At 37.4% G+C, this 21,601-nt stretch overlaps 1 protein-coding gene across 2 annotated transcripts in view; it reads right to left on the reverse strand.

Moving 5' to 3' along the window:
* The window catches only part of LOC139121790 (protein mono-ADP-ribosyltransferase PARP14-like), a 44,358-nt gene that overhangs the window by 2,743 nt on the left and 20,014 nt on the right, over nucleotides 1–21,601 (reverse strand). For both annotated transcript variants that reach the window (XM_070686949.1, XM_070686950.1), the window contains exons 14-25: nucleotides 21,183–21,305; nucleotides 20,442–20,618; nucleotides 19,421–19,799; nucleotides 17,982–18,089; nucleotides 13,118–13,258; nucleotides 11,877–12,161; nucleotides 10,800–10,972; nucleotides 9,148–9,241; nucleotides 8,678–8,822; nucleotides 2,696–2,919; nucleotides 1,104–1,332; nucleotides 790–887 (exon numbers count right to left, since the gene is read on the reverse strand). In XM_070686949.1, the coding sequence (XP_070543050.1) occupies nucleotides 790–887; nucleotides 1,104–1,332; nucleotides 2,696–2,919; nucleotides 8,678–8,822; nucleotides 9,148–9,241; nucleotides 10,800–10,972; nucleotides 11,877–12,161; nucleotides 13,118–13,258; nucleotides 17,982–18,089; nucleotides 19,421–19,799; nucleotides 20,442–20,618; nucleotides 21,183–21,305 (2,176 nt within the window). The remainder of the gene's footprint in view (nucleotides 1–789; nucleotides 888–1,103; nucleotides 1,333–2,695; nucleotides 2,920–8,677; nucleotides 8,823–9,147; nucleotides 9,242–10,799; nucleotides 10,973–11,876; nucleotides 12,162–13,117; nucleotides 13,259–17,981; nucleotides 18,090–19,420; nucleotides 19,800–20,441; nucleotides 20,619–21,182; nucleotides 21,306–21,601) is intronic.

Below are 21,601 nucleotides of genomic sequence, written 5' to 3' on the forward strand. Positions count from 1 at the left end.
AATAGAACAGAACTGTTACAAATGGATGCAACACACTTTTTTAATAAAATACCGCAATTATACGGTGTCGCTCAAATTTGATCAGAATTGGTATATACCAGTATGGGTTACCAATGGTCAACAATAAATGTTGTTTCTATCTGTTCAGTGGAGGAAAATTCTACGTTGATGTTATGGCAATGATTTCTGCACAGTACAACCAGAAAAACAACAAGAAATATTTAAACCAGAAAAACAAGAATGACAAAAGTAATTAAGGTCTAACTTTAGGTACTGGAGGTCAACTTTAGCAACATGCATAGCAGTAACAAGCCCCTCTTAGTTTAGTATAAACGGTCTTCCCCCATCTACTGTCTATGGTTGCAGCTGGTCTGTTAATATGTAACAGTTCATAAACAATGACAGGAAATGAGTCAAGATCGGTGGAGTTTGCCTGTTTCTCACTGCCATGCCTCCTGCACATTTGCAGGATTTCACTTTTTCTTACCTCATTTGCACATTTTTGACACCTATGTGTTCATTTGAACATATTCACATCTCAACCCCTGCATCTACCTGTACACCAAATACTGAGATGGTAGCTTTGGCGGTATGGGAGCCTTTGTGTATGACAGACATACATCCGCACATACCCACAAATATACAGACATACAGACATGCAAATCAGATGCAAATGAACTGATTCAGCTTATACGATAACCTCACATTGGTACACCAAATCTGAGCTAATAATGCTTTTTTGATATTGTAAATGACTCAATACATCTTTAAGTATTAGAACATCTTTACCATGAGCTCTCCCACTGAAACTTCTGTTGAATCCCTTCTTGTTAATGGTATCCACTGATGCCTCCCCTGTGCCATGGAACAAGTACCTCTCATTGGCTCTGAAGTCACAAAGGATAAGGAAGAGACATGAATTTAAATCACAGTGGCAGGCACATGTTTATTACTGCATAAAAATTTGGCCATTTCACTTCATTGAGACCGCATTTACTATTACAAGTCTTGAAAACTTTCATTGTTCCTCTGAAATTTTGCAAAGTACTACACGATAGAGAAAAAAAATGCTATTGTTGAAGAACTGATAAAGGTGTTCTCACCCAAGACTTTTATTCTGTGCATTCATCTTGTCTCTCTGAGCACAGTACTGCTGCCACAGGTGTGGATTCTGGATGCGTTCAATGGATATGATGTGTCCACCTCCCTGACTAAACGCTGATTGCACTTTTTGATACTCTGTGTGTCCAGGTGGTAAATTCACTCGATGGCATGTGACTGGTACATTGTTATTCATTGGCTGGAGATCCCAATGTGATGGTGTTACATTTACTGTTGACAAACATAAACAATGGGCAAAATTCATACGAGTAGTATGCAACCCAGAAACATCTTCTGTTTCATGGATATTAGAGACACGATTTCCCAAAAAGAAGATGTTAGCATTATCTCACACACGTAAGAATGTCGGATTTGTCCGTATGAATTTCCAGGTATATCTAAACATATGCACACTTGTATATTCATACATGCATGAATGAATTTCATGTGAGTCTCAAAATTAAGGACCATTAAATTGTAATGAATAGTAAAGGAGATTTGTAATGCACCTAGTCTAACTGACACCCAGATGGTGCAGAAGCAAGACATGTTTTTATTGTAAAACTGTGAGAACAGAAGTCGACAAATGTGTGTCCTTCTGTTTCTGTCTCCTTCACATTTGTTTCAGGTTGGTCCCTATACATAGGCAAGGACGATAGTGGTTTTAGGAAGGAATCTGCATTTTTGATGAACAAGTTACTGTCAATGACATGGTCATCACTTGGTTAATGAATTTGGAAACCATTGACAGAAATGATGGTCATATTGGATTGTATTACAAAAGAAATTGGTGTGCATATGTATGACATTGGGAGTAATCCTTGTACCAAGTTTGAAAGAAATCGCTCCAGGCATTTCAAAGAAATTTGCATGAACAGATCCACAAATGCACGACCAAATCTACAGCCCCCCCCCCCCCCCCCCCCCCCCCCCGGAATTTGTCCATTGTGACTAAAAATGAGAAAAATCAGTGAAAATACCAAAATTTTGTAGTCAGTTAACAAGATATGAATATTCATTCAGGCATTCCTATGTACCAAAATTTACAACAATTACAATATTATTACAAGTAATTTTTTTCATTTATTGAAAAAATAATTGTGCAAACTTTTCTTGATTGTGCAAGCCACATGTACAAGACTTCACTCTTTTCTAGGAAGTCACATTCTGCAAATCATTCCCTGATCGCATTTCAATTTTAGTTTTGAGTTAAGAGCTCTACAAATCTTGCTTGTTTTGTCTGCCTGTGGATAAAGCGATGGATATACAAACATACATACAGATACAGTAATAACACTGACTCCCGTTTACTATCCCATTAGCCATGGGGACAGAAAAACGGATGAGGGATGTGCTACCATGCAGAAAACACACCAAGGAAAACATACAGAAGCCAGTTTTGTGACCATTTAAGATACACAGTTGTTGAAAATTGTTTTCTTTCTTTCTGATCATATGAACAAAGAAAAGTATGACTGGATCACCTTTGCACAAGTCTCCCAATCTGGAAAAATTGATAAAAGTATTAGGAAAGCAGGGGAGTAAGAGAGTGCAATTGTCATACACTATCATTCAACTACAATTTAATTCACACCTTGACTTGAACGTAAATCTTCTCTATGTACTTGATGGATTGCTTTTGAACCAAGGACACTTTCTTCCATCGTTTTAAAGTTGATTTTACATATTTGACGTTTCCCATTGTCATCAAGTTCATATGAAATTTCAGGTTTCTTTTTCTCATAGGCATCTTCTATCAACATGTTGGTTATGGCATCAAATGCAACCATATGGTTACAGCTTTTGTCAAACCAATACCTGGAAAAGATCACAGTGTTAAAAAGGTTAAAGTGTTAAAGGGAAAGGTTATCCTTTTCATCACATATATGCCGTTCATACACAGGCCATTGAAACGTCTCTGAAACGGTTCTGGGCCAATACTGACACAGAAAGTTATGTGTGGACACTCCGAAATGGTTCTGAAGCGTTTCAGATTTGAGACGGTTTAGTCGGCCCGACCAGAGCCGTTGTAGGGATTAACTCTATCCGCAAATCGCTGTGTGGACAGACTGAGCCGCTTCAGAAGCGTTTCAAACGCCCTCACGCGACAGGTATTTGTAACATAAAACAAACAACAACCAATATACAATATTCACTTTCACCATGGCTGCCGAACACAGTACTACATCTCGCGGTATACTGGTCCGACGAAGAGATAAGCTTGATACCAAAAACCCTATCAATTCGACCAGAAAAAATTCATTACGATTTGAAAAACGTCGAATTAATAGGAAATTAAAACTGCCGAAATAATTTCGTGGTCGAATTTAATTTGGAACGACGAGGATGAAATTTAAGCGAGACATTTTTGCCATGTTGAGACTGCTTCAAAGCATGGACTGTGAAATTTTGTGAGGTCGACAAATTTCGTAACAAAAACCCTCAACGCACGTTGGTGTCACATCAAAATCAAAGTGGCCGCGATTACAAACGGAACAATCTGGAGACTGCCACCGGCCGCTCGACGGACGACACGTAAGTTGACATCGTGTGCCAGCCCTTGGAAATATATTGTAACTCCTTGACAGGCAGATGAGATAGTCTTATAGCGTTTGATGCATTGAAAGTTTGTAAAAATAATAAAAATGACATCACCGATCATAAGAAACGTGGTGTTGAAGATAATAGTTTTTAAAAGAAGACTATGACGACCATATTTCTGTAAGTATTATCTAACTTTAGAAAACCAACATCTGAAGATTTACTTCCACCAACACTTTTGGATTTGTTCCACTCTTTATTATAAGATTAGTCGAATTTCTGGAAAGTAGGTGTACATTTTCGATGTCTGTGTATCGTCTACAACGAAGTCATATCCGAAAGAGTATAATCAGTTCGCGACCGCGTAAACCTCTCTCTCCCTCTCTCTCTCCGGCATTTCAATGTTTTATATTGTCGACATTTATATATCAGTCTGAAGTTTCAGGTCACTGCTCATTGCAAGTAGTTGATGTCAATTTTTCCGTATCGGCATGGTCTCTATCGTCACTCTAATTGTTAGTGTTTTCCTGTTATATTCCATATCAAACTCAAAACACAACGTGAACAACGCTGATAATATATTGCATATTTCGTATCGAAAACCGGTAAAGTTCGTAACTGGTGACATGTCACGCCCTGGAGAAAGTTCATCACCATCGATCGAATGTCCGTGGCGCTTTTGCTTCCAAATAGACATATTGAAATGCACAGGGAACTTCGCGGTATGGCAATTATATGAACTTTACCTTGAAGAAAGTCTGTGACTTTAAACTGACCGTACAACCAACAATAAACATGGCGGAGCAATGAAACCGATTTCAGAGACTTCGATTTTTTTTTCATTGCGACCCTCGACCGCTGGTGAGAGCGAGTCGTCTATTTTTTCCCACTGGCTATTTGGCTTTGAATTTTCAATTGCCATCTTGCGCTAAGTTAAAGCTAAAAACAAGACGGGCGTTCTCTGTAAATCAATAAGCCTTTTGAATATGAAAAAATCGGACATCTGAACCTCAACACGCAGCTTGAAAGTTGTTCTCCGAATCAGGACAGGGACATCGGCCCGGGACATCGGTGAGGCCGGATTTCACGTAGTAGCTATGGAAACCGACGGCTCTGTCTATGGTTCGTTGTAAGAAACCATGCGATGTACGCTCCCTTGGGCCGTGGAATTTCGCCGTATCGCCTCTACAGACTACACCGTCTATTACCTAACCATGCTATTAAACAATCACACGATAGTTCAGTAACATATATCTTCATTAATCTACCGATCATCCACCGTCGAACACTTCGAAAACAATGGTCGCGGTCACGGATTCAAGGACGTTCACAAGAAGAAATTATCAATAAGTGGCGCGCAGAATTATTTTTACTGGTTTTGAGAACTTCTAAAATAACTTGTAATCTGTATATCTTCACACATCGAACCGATATTGTATACCTATCACCGTCGAGAACCGATATTGTATACCTATCAACGTCGAAGTTTATGTCTTTCACTGTAGAGTTCTTTTTATCCAAAACACATATTCAGAAGAGTCCCACAGAGCAGTCAAATGAAAGTATAATTGCTTCAAGCGAATGAAATTGCATGAAAGAATGAAAATAAACAGCACACCATGGATGTGATTTAAAACAATAGAGCTTGTGAATAGGACTATTTGAGTAAAAAGTGCCGTTTTCTCGCAATTTTAGCAACTGTAACGACCCTTTATTCTTTAATACCTTTCCATAATTGAATTAAACTAGGTTTAGGGCTTATACACACAGTGTACACTGATGTACAGAACTTTAAAAAGTATTCTGCTGGTAACGAACAGGGGTTTACACTCTAATGGGCGCAGTAAAACAATGGTCACGTCCATAGATTCAAGGACGTTCACGGGGAGACACGATGGCAAATAGTGCAGTGTCGTAAAATTGCTTAGACTAGTTTTAAGAACAGTACAATATCTGGTCATCGGTGTACCGCTACCTGTGAATCGAAACGACAAGTGTAGACCTATAGCTTCGAAATTTTATGGGAGAGACACCACGACTGAGACCGACAGTAGCATAACAAACTATCCCAATTGTTCGTCGTGTTTAATACAGACATCTCTGTAGGTGATTCTGGTTTCTCTTGAATCAAAAGTCCGACATTGACAAAATTGACATAAAATAAGTCCGAAAAGTTATGTTTTATTCAACTAACTGATTCATCTCCTTTGATATCCCCTATTAGCTACATGTAAACAGTCCGGAAAGACTGACATCGATATCTCCCGGGCCCCCATTTCTTCACCGTTTTGCAAACATCTCATCAGCCGGACGCATGGGCAATATCTTTGTACGTTGGTCAAAACTAATGACAGTATAGGTCAGGATGTAACATCGGTCAAAGTAATATTGAATATGGAAGACGAAAATGCTTTCATTGATTGACAAAAATGAGAGGGAACGAGTCAGTAAATATCGAACCATAAAGGGGAGATCGAGACTGCCATCCCCCATGATTAATCAACTGGGAACAAAATATATATTTCGATCAACAGACTTACACAACCAGAGACAGCATTTTATTCAGCTGTAAAATAAGTCACCGCCTTTCCTATAATAACACCCCGTTTGCGTTTCGATCTACTCTGCTCTGTCTCCAATCGGTATGGCCGTCCGGGTTTCGCCTGCCGTACTGACTGATACATGGTTATTTCTTCACATATTTTTTCATCGTTTGGCATAAAATACAGCATCTCTTTGGTGCACAAGGCAAATCAACGTTTAGAAGGAAAGTCACAGGAGGTTAGGATATTATATACCGTAGGTGAAATTAGAATGGAATGTTGAAGATGAAAAGACTTTTATCAGTCGACAAAAATTGCCATAAACCGAGAATTGAGATTATCTATATGATTTATTAATTGGGAACAAAAATATTCGATTGAGTCATTAAGTTTGTGTTTGATTCGTTTTAAAATGTGTTCCTACATTCTTATCCGATTGTTTGTGTTAATAAAAATGTTTGTTTCGCCTCGGATATTTGTAGGGAAGTTTGGATTAGTGTGGACGGTAATGTTTTGTTTGTGTGAGGAAAGCTTATGGCGAGGCGAAACAAACATTTTTATTAACACAAACAATCGGATAAGAATGTAGGAACACAATTTAGAAACGAATAAACACAAACTTGACACAAAAACATTTTGGATAGTTCGGTGGGGAGCCTCTTTCACATTCTTTACAGCCAGTACGACGTCGTTCGTTTCAGCCATCTTGTTATGCAGTATGCTTGGCCATACACACCTTTTGAACTCGAGAGGGCGCATTAAGACGTCTTAAATATCAAAACAATGGCTTAATTTTGTGAGTATGGACACGAGCGGACCCAAACTATTAATCCCCTGTGTTTACAAATCACAAATAAAGTCGCTGAAACGTTTCAATTTTTGCCTGTATGAACGAAGTATTACTCACACAGCACCTTGGTTTCAAGAAATCTCCATCTAAGTTGAACACTACACATTAACTAAAATGGTAAAGTACACATTGCATTTGTGACCTAGTATGCAGGATTTCTACTCGTGACCTGCAAATCACATCATCAGTACGCTGCACTCAAAACCACTCTGTCACATAACACTTTCATAAACGATGTCAAATTTTCTTGTATGATGCCTTCACATGGTTAGCCTAGACCCTGTTCTCCGCTTTTAGCCTTCGTCCAGAGTGTGGACGATGGCCACAAGCGGAGAATGGGGTCTAGGCTATCACATGGTGAGAGTCTAGAATGAACAAAGCAAATGTAGATATGCTGACCCATGCACATCCGTTCTAACAATGCATTACATCGTCATTTTTATATAGCGTAATCTCATGTAGGTCATTGCTTGCTGACACACAAGTTATTAGACAAACACGTTCGCTCAAATGTCATGCTAAAATCAGGAATCAATATTCTCCACTGAAGATTTAGAGAACGCAGGGATCTCAGAGCATTGTGGAAAGCACAAACAAAAAGATTTTACTCCTTTGTTGAATTGTAACCACCAAATTTATGAACATCATTCACATAGTCAAATATAGACTGAAAGATTCCGTTGCGTGTTGGCGCTCCTGCACACTGCGACCTACGACCAACGGTCGTAGGTTGCAGTGCGCCAGAGTGCCCACACGGGACGGAATCTTTCAGTCTAAGTCAAATACTGAACAAGAGAGCACTGTAGTAGCTCAGTGATATGATTGGTTTTGTCCCTCTGATTAGTTTCACACCCCTTCATCAGGTGATTCTGACAGACCAAGTTGTCCAAAATGACTGGGAACTTTTACAATCAAATTGAGTTTGAGGAGTTAGAGGACTGGGGTAACATCTTAACAAGTTTAAAGGGGGAGCCTCCCTTTAAAAGGGCGCCAACCTATGGCGGCGTTCATTGTGTAAGTGGACACCAAACAGGCAACATGAGGGCACACGCTCCAGAAAATGCCACTTTTTAGTTTTTTCGGACCGCAAAAACACTGACAGACTGCCAAGCGGTCAGCACGAAGCTGTTGCAAATCGAACCCTGTGGTTATATTCAAATTCTAACGGGACTGGAAGACGTTTTTTAAGGAAATTCGAGTGTGGTGCTGGGGAATAAATGACCGTTGGCAATAGGAACCGACCGTCAATCAAACGGTTATATAAGCTCTATTTGCAGGATTAGCAAAAGGTGACAAAAGATGGAAATCAGTTTGTGTAATTAATGTAATAGAAATCAAACATCGTACTGGCCATGTGTTTGACTGGGAGGAGAACTCCACTAATGCGAGAACCTGGGATTGAAAAGTGCGGCTTTAAGTTAAAAGTTATCATCACGCATACTTTTCAATTACCCATCAGTTAGCTTAAATAATTTGTGTAAACCAATCCTTCACTAATTCCAAAATCAAATCTGTCATATTTGTCACAATTTATGGTTTAAACCTATTTACAACCAGACTACAGCTTCATGCTCACTGTTTCCAGTCAAAGACAGGTGTATTTAACATATATAGGGAGTAGGGAGTAAATGGTTACACTTACCACTGTACATTTTTCTGCTGTAGTTCACCCTTCTCTTGCTCAGCCTGTTCATCTTTCTTAGCTTGTAGAATCTCGGAAATTTCACTATAGACACTGAGGACATCATTAGTGCTTCCATACAGCTTGAGGACGTTGTTACTTCCGTCTATAACATACAAGTACAAGAGTTGTGTAAACTGTGATTATGTGTACGACCACTGTATTCTATATGCTTACTTTTTCTTTATGAGTCAAGAAAGATGTTGGGCTAGGTCCTTTGATTTATTGATCAGTCCCTTAATTCTGGTATTTGTATATGTAAACCAATATATTAACACTGATTTACCAATATATGTATTCCATATGTACTCTGAAAGTTGAATCGATGACACAGGTTATTTAAGATTTGAAAGTGTCATGAAGTCTCTGCCACATAAAACTAAGATTTGTTATGTAAAACTGTAATGATGTTCTCAATATGAGTACTGTACCTTTTTCAACCTTGACATCATAACTTTGACCCAGTTGTTCCAGAGATTTAAATACTTCTTTATCCAGTTTCCCAATAATTGGATTCTTCAAGGCCTGTGATAAAAATTATCAATCAACCGGCTATTGCACATTCAGTTGTAAAACATATTTCATGGTATTTCAGGCTGCCAACAGATGAAAATATCAAAGCCACGCTTCAAACTTTATGGCTCCTACTTTAAGCTGTACATACATGTATATGTAGCTTGGGAAGCTAATGGGACCGGTTGGTGGCTGTTATCAATGTGATTGTGATGCATAGATGGATGGATGGTGGGAGAGAGGGAGGGGAGGGAGGCAGGGAGGGAGAGAAGGATGCATAGATGGATGGATGGATGGTGGGAGGGAGGGAGGGGAGGGAGGCAGGGAGGGAGAGAAGGATGCATAGATGGATGGATGGATGGTGGGAGGGAGGGAGGGGAGGGAGGCAGGGAGGGAGAGAAGGATGCATAGATGGATGGATGGATGGTGGGAGGGAGGGAGGGGAGGGAGGCAGGGAGGGAGAGAAGGATGCATAGATGGATGGATGGATGGTGGGAGGGAGGGAGGGGAGGGAGGCAGGGAGGGAGAGAAGGATGCAAACATATTCCATGAAACCCTTTCATTCTGTACTGTGTTAGTGGTGATGAAATTCACATATGTAAAATTTTGAGGCCAATTTACTCATTTTGGGCCTAAATGTTCATCTCTGATACTGCTACAGTCCTGAAGCATTTAAATTTGGTTTGTAGGTTGCTATGGCTGATTTCACTCTAAATTAGTGAAAATGCTACTCAAATTTCCATGTACATTTGTTTGAAAACATGTTCTTTTCTAAAACAGCTCCTGGCTGTAGCTTTCAAATGAGGTTTGTAGTTTTCTGGTGATAACATTTTTTTGATTTCTTCAAATTATGATGGAATTTACACATTTAAATTTTGGGGCTTCTCATTTTAGGTAATAAGATAAAATCACATTCCATAGATATTATTATTTTCACAGCTATATCATGGGAGTGGGGCATCAAAATCTTACTTGGATCTTCAGTATGAGTTGATCAATATCTGTGATTGCTTTAGCAGGTTCTGTTAGAAACTATAGCACAGAATGTGCAGATTTTGTAGCTCTTGATAGAAATTCAGACAAATCTTGTTTGTTCTATGTCTATAATGTTCATAGCTGCAGTTTGTGATCAGATCCCCTGAATGTTATTTCAATAGTTTTCATTGTGACATTGTACCATTACCATTTTTGTTGATTCAGAAAGATTCTAAAAAATTCAGGAAAATCCACATGATGAGAGTGTCATATTGAATCAGTCGTATTTAATATACAACTTTAAGCATACGGCGCTTGTCTACTAAAATTTACTTCTGCTCATCCTCAACGTGTAGACATTTGCATTTTTTCTCAGACAGAGGTGGAAGAAAGTTGAAAACACCATCCTGCAACAAACATGTCAAATGTAAAGTCATAAAGAGGTTTTGAAAGTGACCGTTTCACTTCAAAAAAGTCTGGAAGGGATGTCACATGGAGTACAGAGTGACATATGTATATGGCATGGGGAAAAATACACTTTGTTCCTTTTTTAGAGAGATCTGTAACAGAAAGAAACAAAAGGTAGCAATCTTACCTTTTCTGATGTCTGATCAAGCAGGAACTTGTTAATAGCATCTTTTACGTCACTGATAGTTCTCCTGTCCGCAACAGTAATTAGTAATGTGACAGGTTCCTTATTTTCTCCACCCCACGGTTGAATGTTTGCCAATACATCTTTAAAGTGTGACCACAATGTACGCTTGTCCTCTGGTACAACGAAAGAGCAAACAAGGTATTAGTGACTGATAAAAGTGAGCTGGTCATAATTTGCTGCCACAGAAACTGTTACTCAGGTACTACAAGAGAAGATAGAATGGCAAGAGAGGAAGGGACAGTTATTGCAAAAAACAAACAAACATCACTTATGTTCTAGAAAATCAAGAGAAGGGACCAAGAGGAGCAGAACCATCAAAGATCTACTTGAGACCCTGAGCAAGCATGAAACTTGTCACTTCTGTTGACCTTGACACCAAATATGCAACTTATTTTAGTAAAGTAAAGAAAAGTAAAGTAAAGTAAAGTAAGCCTTTAATGAAGTTGTATCCCAGGTGGGATCTTCATCATAAAGTACAATAAAGGTTTTGTAAAATCAACAGCAAAAGAGTATTAAATGAAAGATATATATAAATGTAGATATCCATATATAAAGATATTACATTTTCATCAATATTTTACTTTTTTTTCCTTGTCTGAGTTTAAAACATGTATGTATTTTCCCAAAACACATAATGATGATTTGTCTGTTCTTAAAAAAAATATTTATAATTAAGGTCTTGTGTGTCTCTGAATGTTTTTTTACAAATGTTTTGTTTTATACTGAAAAAAGTCATGTCTAATGTCTGTATCTGTGTCTGAGTAGTATTATCTTTGAATGTACGCTGCAGTTTAAGATTCTTAATCTCATAATTATTGATGATATATTATATGGGATCATGATGGTTGCAAGAATTTGAGTTTTGTCAAAAACAATAGCAAGAATTTAAATGTCACAAAGAGAACTTAAAATTTGTCTCAGTTTGGAATGAGAGAGTTTCAAATGTGATGTTGTGCAAAACATCAAAACTGAATATTTATTATCTTACTTTAACTTTCATCGCTTTTGTATGCTTACTTTTCTTTACAGGAGCTGAGGGTTGGCTTGGATTTCCAGCAGGCGATGCTGTCGTGATTGGGGTTGGGATCACGCTTCCCAGCATTGCGCCAAACAATGACTTTGTCTTTAAAATACTTGACTGTGAATAGTTGTTCATCTCTGCATGAAATACTGGCAACTGGTTTTGCTGAAATACAGTTATCCGGACCAGCTGTAGATTTCCTGCTCGGCGTTGCTGAGTGAATTTTAGTATGCCACCAAATAAACCTTGTGCACATTGTTGAGCTGTGGTTCCATGGCTACCTACAATGGTAAAAAGAAATATGAATAATTCTTTTCCGATTAAAAATGTTTTAACTTTAAATATTTACTATTTTGCATCTGGTGAACAGGAAAAATTACTAGTGCTTTCACATTACTTTAACTATCAAAAGTTTCACTTCTCTCTATAAAACTAAAAATTTCCAGTGAAAAGAATGTTTACACCTTCCAGCAAGATTGCAATATCGAGAAAGACAGAAGACATTGTTTTAATTGTAAACAACACAAGTTTCAACATCCTTCATGCATACCCCATGCATCATTAACATCTAGTTATCCAGTGGTAACACATGTTTACCATTAATATTGCATTTTGACAAGTAGGCTATATAGGTAAGCTAAAGCTCCATCAAAATAGTGACATGAAACAACAATGGAATTAGTATGATTTATTCTACCAGTAAACAATTTGACAGAGATTCCACTGATGTAAAGTTTACCAATCTGTAGGATAAGTTTTCCTACCTTACTAACCATTTGATCAAAAATCTACTATGTTACAGACAACTTGCATGATCAGATTACACAAAGATCATAGATTTAGTGTAACTACACCGTTGTTACCTTACGGTATGGAATTTAATCGAAAATGTAAGCCTATTTCCTGTATTTTAATATTTACACACGTGCCCATCTGCAATATCATCTTTATGTATGAATGTGAGATAGCTAAAAAATCCCAACATACTGAGCCAGCTTGTGAAGTCACCAAAGTGACCAAACTGTGTTGCAATGAACATATTGCGAAAGTTATCAAGTCTTCAAGGAAGTCTGCAATTGCTGTCATGTTTAAAATGAGTGCAGTCAAGTTTGTTTTGACATATTTATATTTCTTATTATATAGCCTATCAAAATAAAATTATCTCTTATTGAATGTTACTTTGCAATTTTTAATGGTGTTGAACATCAGACAGCAGATGTATAACACATCAGCCTACCTGTTCCAATGGCCGGAAATGCAATAGTTATCATGCCACCGTTGTCGGCCATTTGAAGACATTTTATCACTGAATCTTGAAGATTCTGTGGTGGTGGATTCACCAAGTGATAAACATTCTGACAGGAGAGGTTGCCACCAACTGTAAGAGACAACACATATCTTCAATTGATAGAGACTTATGGGTGAGAGAAATTCAGAGCTATTGCACATGCAGCTTGAAGACAGGGTATTATATCCGAAACCTACCAAATACTAAACCTAACCCTACCTCTGACCCTAGTCCCAACTGGTGGGTGAGAAATGTAATGATGGTGATGTCTGGAGTGTTGACCATCCTTCAACTGAAAATGTTCAGTTTATATAGAAAATTCAATACTTAGAGGTTATTACCCAATATCAGTAAATACATTTTCTGAGCGTCATTTGTGCTGCATCAGACATGAGACCAAGTTGAGCATCCAGCGCAGCACAAATAACATGAATGACCGATTTAATTATCATATACCCATGCCCAGAATTTTTAAAATGAAAGAAAAAAACTGGAATTACGGGGTTTTACTTTTATTCCAGTACCTCTTTGGAGGCAGACTATGGCAGCTGTCATCAAACCAGATATGAACTGAAAATGCTAACGTGTTTCATACAGTTATGTGTAAATTTGAACCTTTGCCACATGTTTGCAACTTCATTGAAAGTATTATGATCAACATAATGAACAATAATCACCACTGATTAATTCTCAAAGGTCATGAAGTATACAAATATGTAATTAGCTGAAATAAAAATATTAAAGTTCTTTGACTGCTGTCATTTATATAGCAAGTGTAATTACCGTTGGCCAATTGCTTCAGGCCATATATGCCGAGCTCTGAAAGCTCATTAGATATGCAAATTGTAAATTAGCTGACATGAAAATGTGAAATGACTTTCGATATTGTTTTAACCAGGTATAATCATCAATGTTGTCATGTTTTGCCAACTTTGATCAAGTAAATCCCAGTATATATCCCTAATAAGCAAAGTTCATTAAATATGTAAATTAGGAATTGACTTAAGTAAAAATGCTTAATGATTGTCAATAATGTTGTATCATGGTATCTGCAATATATGTAGCAAGTTTTGTCAACTTTGGTCAAGTCAATTCAGATATATATCTCTAATTAGGAAAGTTCATTAAACATGCAAATTAGGAATTTGCTGAAGAGAAAATGATTAATGACTTTCGATAATATTTTATTACAGTGTCTGAAATGTACATAGCAAGTTACATCAATTTTGATCAAGTCAATTCAGATGAATATCCCTAAGTATGAGAATTCATTTAATATGCAAATTAGGAATTGGCTGAAGTAAAAATAGCGTCAATGACACTGTAGCTCCCATCCTGGACTATTTAGTGTTTGTTCTCTGGTCAGATATTTGAACATGTGTGAAAGGGATAAAGTGCATGAAGTGAAAATACTTAAATGAAATGTACTGGAGACAGTGAAATATGTTTAATGTAATTATTCAGAATATAAAATGGAAAAAATACAGAATTAGATATATCGAATACTGTGATACAACCATTAACTCAACAAGTCATTTACAATGACATAGTCCCCACTTGTAATAGGAGTACTAGTCTTGATGGGGCAGGAAAATGTGGTCATTAAGAAGTATCATTGGATCGTATATGTTGAGATCTATGGGCACATAGGTCTATGTTGTTGTTCCCAATTTGAAACACATGAGGCATGTCTAAGTTACGGTTCTAAATCGGGAAAAAGATCAGACCTCTAGCAGTATTGGCCAGCCAAGAAATACATATGCGCATTATAAATGAGGTACAAGATGTGACATCTTCAGGTCTAATATCCTATCAAAATTGGAGGGTATAGAACTTGTGGTTACTGAAATATGCATATATATGTATAATCAAGGTCAAAGGTCATCAAGGTCACATGACATTTTCAAAAAAAAAATTATATTCCTAATTAATCCCTATATGCCAAAAAATCAGATCTCTAGCTCTATTCGCTTGCCCAGAATTAGATGTGTACATAATTAATGAGGTAAAGCGTGTGCTGTCATAAGGTCTCCCATCCTACTAAATACAAAGGACACAGCACTTGTGGTTACTTATTTATTGACATAAACATATATTTTAGGTAAAAGGTCATCGAGGTCACATGACATTTGGTCAAAAAATTACTCTCCTATAGTTATCCGTATATACCAAAATTCAGACATCCAGCTCTATTGGCTCGCTCAGAATGAGATATGCGCATAATTATTGAGGTACAGTATGTGGCGTCATAAGGTGTTTCATCATACCATACATGAAGGCTGTAGCACTTGTGGTTACTGAGTTATGGACAAATATGTATATTTGAGGTCAAAGGTCACCGAGGTCACGTGACATTTTGTCAAAAAAATTGTATTGCTAAGTTATCCCTATATACCAAAAATCAGACCTCTAGCTCTATTGGCTCGCTCAGAATGAGATATGCGCATAATTAATGAGGTACAATATGTGGCGTCATAAGCTGTCCCATCATACCATACATGAAGGCTGTAGCACTTGTGGTTACTGAGTTATGGACAAATATGTATATTTGAGGTCAACGGTCACCGAGGTCACGTGACATTTTGTCAAAAAAATTGTATTGCTAAGTTATCCCTATATACCAAAAATCAGACCTCTAGCTCTATTGGCTCGCTCAAAATTAGATATGCGCATAATTAATGAGGTACAATATGTGGCGTCATAAGGTGTTTCATCATACCGTACATGAAGGGTGTAGCACTTGTGGTTACTGAGTTATGGACAAATATGTATATTTGAGGTCAAAGGTCATTGGGGTCACGTGACATTTTGTCAAAAAATTGTATTGCTAAGTTATCCCTATATACCAAAAATCAGACCTCTAGCTCTATTGGCTCGCTCAAAATTAGATATGCGCATAATTAATAAGGTACAGGATGTGACGTCATAAGGTGTTTCATCATACCGTACATGAAGGCTGTAGCACTTGTGGTTACTGAGTTATGGACAAATATGTATATTTGAGGTCAAAGGTCATTGGGGTCACGTGACATTTTGTCAAAAAAATTGTATTGCTAAGTTATCCCTATATACCAAAAATCAGACCTCTAGCTCTATTGGCGCGCTCAAAATTAGATATGCGCATAATTAATGAGGTACAATATGTGGCGTCATAAGCTGTCCCATCCTACCATACATGAAGGCTGTAGCACTTGTGGTTACTGAGTTATGGACAAATATGTATATTTGAGGTCAAAGGTCACCGAGGTCACGTGACATTTTGTCAAAAAAATTGTATTGCTAAGTTATCCCTATATACCAAAAATCAGACCTCTAGCTCTATTGGCTGGCTCAGAATTAGATATGCGCATAATTAATGAGGTACAGGATGTGGTGTCATAAGGTCTCCCATCATACCAAATATGAAGGGTGTAGCACTTGGGGTTACTTAGTTATGGCCATATATGTATATTTGAGGTCAAAGGTCATTGGGGTCACATGACATTTTGTCAAAAAAATTGTATTGCTAAGTTATACCTATATACCAAAAATCAGACCTCTAGCTCTATTTGCTGGCTCAGAATTAGATATGCACATAATTAATAAGGTACAGGATGTGATGTCATAAGGTCTCCCATCATACCAAATATGAAGGGTGTAGCACTTGTGGTTACTGAGTTATGGACATATACTCATATTTAAGGTCAAAGGTCATCGAGATCACATGACATTTTGTCAAAAATTTGTATTGCTAAGTTATCCCTATATACTGATTTTCACTTTGTTTAGTGTGATTAGATATTATTTTAGCTGAAAAAAGGGTCCAGGGAAAGTAAGGAAAATCCAGTATTCCACAGTGTAACAATTGGCTGAAAATATAAAATTTCTTTCAGTCTCTTGAATCCGAAACCGAATCCGAAACCGAATCCGAAACCGAGTCTAATTTCAGCATCGTCTAGCCAGAGTGTAACGTGGGGATAGCGCCCTCAAACCACAGATACCGGCTTCCCATAGACTACCATGTATCAGAAAAATTAAAACTGTGATAACTTCATTAATATGCAAGCCACGCCCACCAAAACCTTTTCAGTTCTAGCCATTTGAATTCTGAAGATGTCTACCAAATTTGACTGAAATACGTTCAGCCGTTTTTGAGAAAATGGACCAACAGACAGACAGACACACAGACACACAGACAGACAGACGGACAGACAGACAGACATCGCTACAACATATGCTCACGTGTGTGAACACGTGAGCAAAAAAATGACAAGAACTTCAAAGGAACTATCATAGGACAACACTACAAGATGCAACAAACTTACTGTATCAAACTACCTGAAATATCCTTGTTCTTGAAGCCCTTCAAAATCTTATGTTGGTAACATTGCATTGTAGGTGGAAAGTGGCGGCCATTTTGTTTGTTTACTCTGTTTACTTGTAAACTGCAAATGTAGTTTGGGAACACTCCTAAAGCGATGACGTTTATCATGCATATCTCAACATTTACTGTGAAATATCTCGGCTGATACTTTACACTAACCATCACTAGTGTGGAGCAATATGAGCATGGGTAGATAATAAAGAAACCCAAGGAAAATATCTATTCTTGTTTGAAATTAGGTTGAGGTTGAGGTCGAGTCTGTACTTTCTGAGTATACTGAACTTCATAAGGAAAACTGCTACTATTAGGAGTAATTTGCATTTTTGTTTATCTACCATACTTAACTGAAAACAACTGTTTACTTGATTTTGCAAGTACACTAGAACATACTTTTTATTGTATCTATTAAATATTAAATCAAAAGTACTTGACAGAATTATTGATTCTCACCAGTTGACACAACAGATCCTGCTTGTTGTTGAGTATACTGCTGACAGGCTTGTTGTAGAACACTACCGCCAGCATTTATGAGAGCTTTGGTGACTCCACCACCAGAACCTGTATGTTGAAAGATGTTGTCTTATCTTTTGAACAGTAGCATGTAAACAGTAGAGGTAAGTTTTGCATGACTTGTATGCAATGTATTTAGACAGCCAAAAACAACCCCATTAAAGTGACAGTAGCTGTAACGTAAGGTGATATTTTCACCATCTTTGTTTTTCATGTCCACTGTAGTTTCTAGTTCTACTCCCTAAAGCATACGTTGAGATACATAGTATTCAACTAGTCAAACCACCCTGTACATGTGTAACTGTACTGTTATTATTGACAAGAGAATTTACATGTAGAGATGCTGATTTGGCAAGCTAAACACTGGTGTTTCAACATGGTTTGGGGAGTAAAACAAGAACTTACAGCTGACATACCATACTAAAATAGTGGGAAAAAAAATCATCTACAGTTACAGCCACTGGGCCTTTAAACATGACAGGAATAACATACTGTCAACCTTCATATCAATTTTTCACATCTCTCTGTAAGTCATCAAAAAGGGGCTTGTTGAGAATAGTTAATTGCCTATGAATAACAAGACAAGGTCCAAGATACCTGCTTGTTTAATGTTAAAGAAATGTACCCTACTATTCCTGATAGCCTGACTTCCGGCAAAATTTTTGGGCTAATGAGCAACATTTCAGAAGATGTTATCCAATTGGTTGGCTGAATCTTACTGGTATCATTGAATTATACACAATCGCCTCCCTAAGTTGTTGTGAATAGTGACAATCGACCAATCAGATATAACCTTCCAAGCCAGCTGCACATCAGCAGAAATGTTTCTGTTTCCCCCAGTAAACGTTTTTGATCACCAGTATTTAATGATGTTTTTTTTGTCAACAAGTCATGCCATCTTCAACTCTGCTGCATCGATAAAACATATTCTGTGATTATCAAATATGGTATTCCAGTTTTGGCAGAGGACAGGCGGATTTACACACGCATACAAATGATATAGCTAGTGTCAGACAAGTGACAGACATTAATGCCACCCTGTCTCTCCAAGTAGCTTTGCTAACATATACATTTTTATGGTACATGGCAGCTTAAACAAATCAATGGTAGTATTGCTGTTAGTTTCTCTATATAAACACTCTCCAAAGCAAAAGAAATCAATACCTTACAAAGAATTTTTTTTTCCACCTCTTTCAGTTTTGAAATTTGAATACTACAATGATCTCCTACTTTGAGAGATTACCTCAACTTTTTCACCAACTTCTTTTGAATCTAGTGTGCTGTTTTCTGTGGCAAATTACACATGTACAGATGAATATTGGGGTGGATAGATTAATCTGGTCTTTGTTGGCTTCAAAAACTGATAAATACTGACTCACCAATATTTCCACTTGTGCAATTGACAATGACATCAGTTGTTTCTTGGGTGATGTCGCCTTGCTGGACTTCAACTCTGATACCACCTATAGATATGGTTTGTTGCCCTGGTGATGGACGTGATGAACGGAGTGCAGACGGTCGACTCATCATGCGAGGTGGTGGCATGGCCCGCCTCCTCTGAAGGTTGTGTTTTAAACTCACAGAACTAGGCATCCTTCTTTGCTGACTTGTATGCAGTGTGTGGAACAGGCCTTGGTGTCTACTTGCATATGTAGTAGGGATGTTGGCAGGTGGAGGAACCGGAACACCATGTCTCTGTCCTACTTCCATTTGAAATGCTTGTACAGTTGGTGGATCAAACACCACTAGGTAAATTTTCTGAAATGATTTACGTGGAAATGCTTTACTTCGTGGATGTACTGTCTTGATAAATTATGGCTAATGCATAATCTATTTTTACACAGATCCTGAGATGATCAGATTTCTATCTACATAAAAATAAAACTTCAATCTAGTCTGTCATGACTGCCTTGACTAGTACACAAATTGCTGAAACAGTACTGAGTGAACAAGTTCAGTATTCTAATTTGAGCTGTGATGCATTGATTGCAATATTTACTTTTTCTAATTTGATATTTGAGAAATATTTTGGGGATTTAACATTGACAGATTACTGAACGGAAAAAACCAAACCTGTGTATCGACAGTTTCACCCATGGAAAAGTTAAAGGGATTCATTACTGTGAAAGTAGCAACATGAAAATCTCAAGGAAATAGTTGTAAGATTATAGATAATATTTGCAGACAATGATCTAGCTGGACTTCTTTTTGTATAGATGACGAATAGAATAGATTGACCTTGCCCATTCTCTTAGACACATCTAACATTCAACCTTGCCACCAGAGGGCGCTCATACACTGAAACATTTTTTTCCTCTGTCCACACTTGAGATGCTTAAGACTTAATTCCTTTCAACCAACTGTAAAAAACTGAACTATTTTGTCTTTCTTGATGCTTACCTTTAAAGATGTATTCGGATTTTGTTGACTGAATCTAAAGATCTCATCGTACATGCTCCCTGCAACAACATCTCTCGGGTAACCAAGATTACCTGTGCCAATTGCAGGGAAGGCCACAGATTTATGATTTTCTCTGTGTGCCATGGTTAAGCACTCATACACGATATCGCACACCGTCTAGAACCAAAGAAAAGACAGACTTTCACAAATTGTGCGCTTGGAATTAAAAATTCTGACTGGCTGTTTTTAAAACAGCTGTTCATGCCATCAGCAATGTCAATAACGCATTTATTGAATCCTATTACATTTACACCACCGAATAACATAACATTTCTTGATTGAAACATAGTGTTATTTGCTTGAATCACAGATATGATATATAATATTAACATTTTTATGGTTTGTGCTCACCTCATATGGGATCTATAATTGTTCTACCTTGCAGTTTTGATAAGGGGTAATTTGTGAAATGAAAAAAAACAGCAGTTAAAAAATTTAGTTAAAATTTCACAAATAACCAAACCCTACTACAGATGACTGCATTCCTTGAATGAAACCCTCGAAACTTTGGTGACAAAAAGCTTCAAGAAAATATTCTTTAGGAAATCAAGATGGTAAAGTTTTATTTTCTCCACAGGTTTCAAAATATCCCATGGAAGTTACAAAACAATGATTAGATTTGGGAAATGTTCTGAAACGCTATCCTCATGTTTGTACTTGATCATTTACTTTGATGCTCACCTGTCCATGATTTCCAGAACTTGATGGAGTCACTGCATGATAGATGGCTTGACACTCCAGTGAACCAGCTGCTTTGGTTTGAACAACATCACCGGCGTTTGCACCACCGATGGCATCACAGTACTGTGAAATGTGATATGTGAAATGGAATTTAGAGAGTATCAGTAAAGAGTACAATAATACCATTAAAGACTTGTTATCAATATTTATTGTTACAAATCTGATTCAGCATTCTCAGCATTAATATTAGTTAAACGATAAATATTGAACACCTTTGAAAATGACTCTAACCTAAATCTGCTATACTGGAAATTTGGAAATAACATTCATTTTTACAAGCTCTTGATGCAGTCTGACATTTTTGAAAACTAATAATGTTGACAATTTTGGTGAATACCTTCTCAGGATAACATTCTGTT

Source organism: Ptychodera flava, chromosome 21 (genome assembly GCF_041260155.1).
Source record: "Ptychodera flava strain L36383 chromosome 21, AS_Pfla_20210202, whole genome shotgun sequence".
In the NCBI taxonomy this organism is placed as follows: Eukaryota; Metazoa; Hemichordata; class Enteropneusta; family Ptychoderidae; genus Ptychodera; species Ptychodera flava.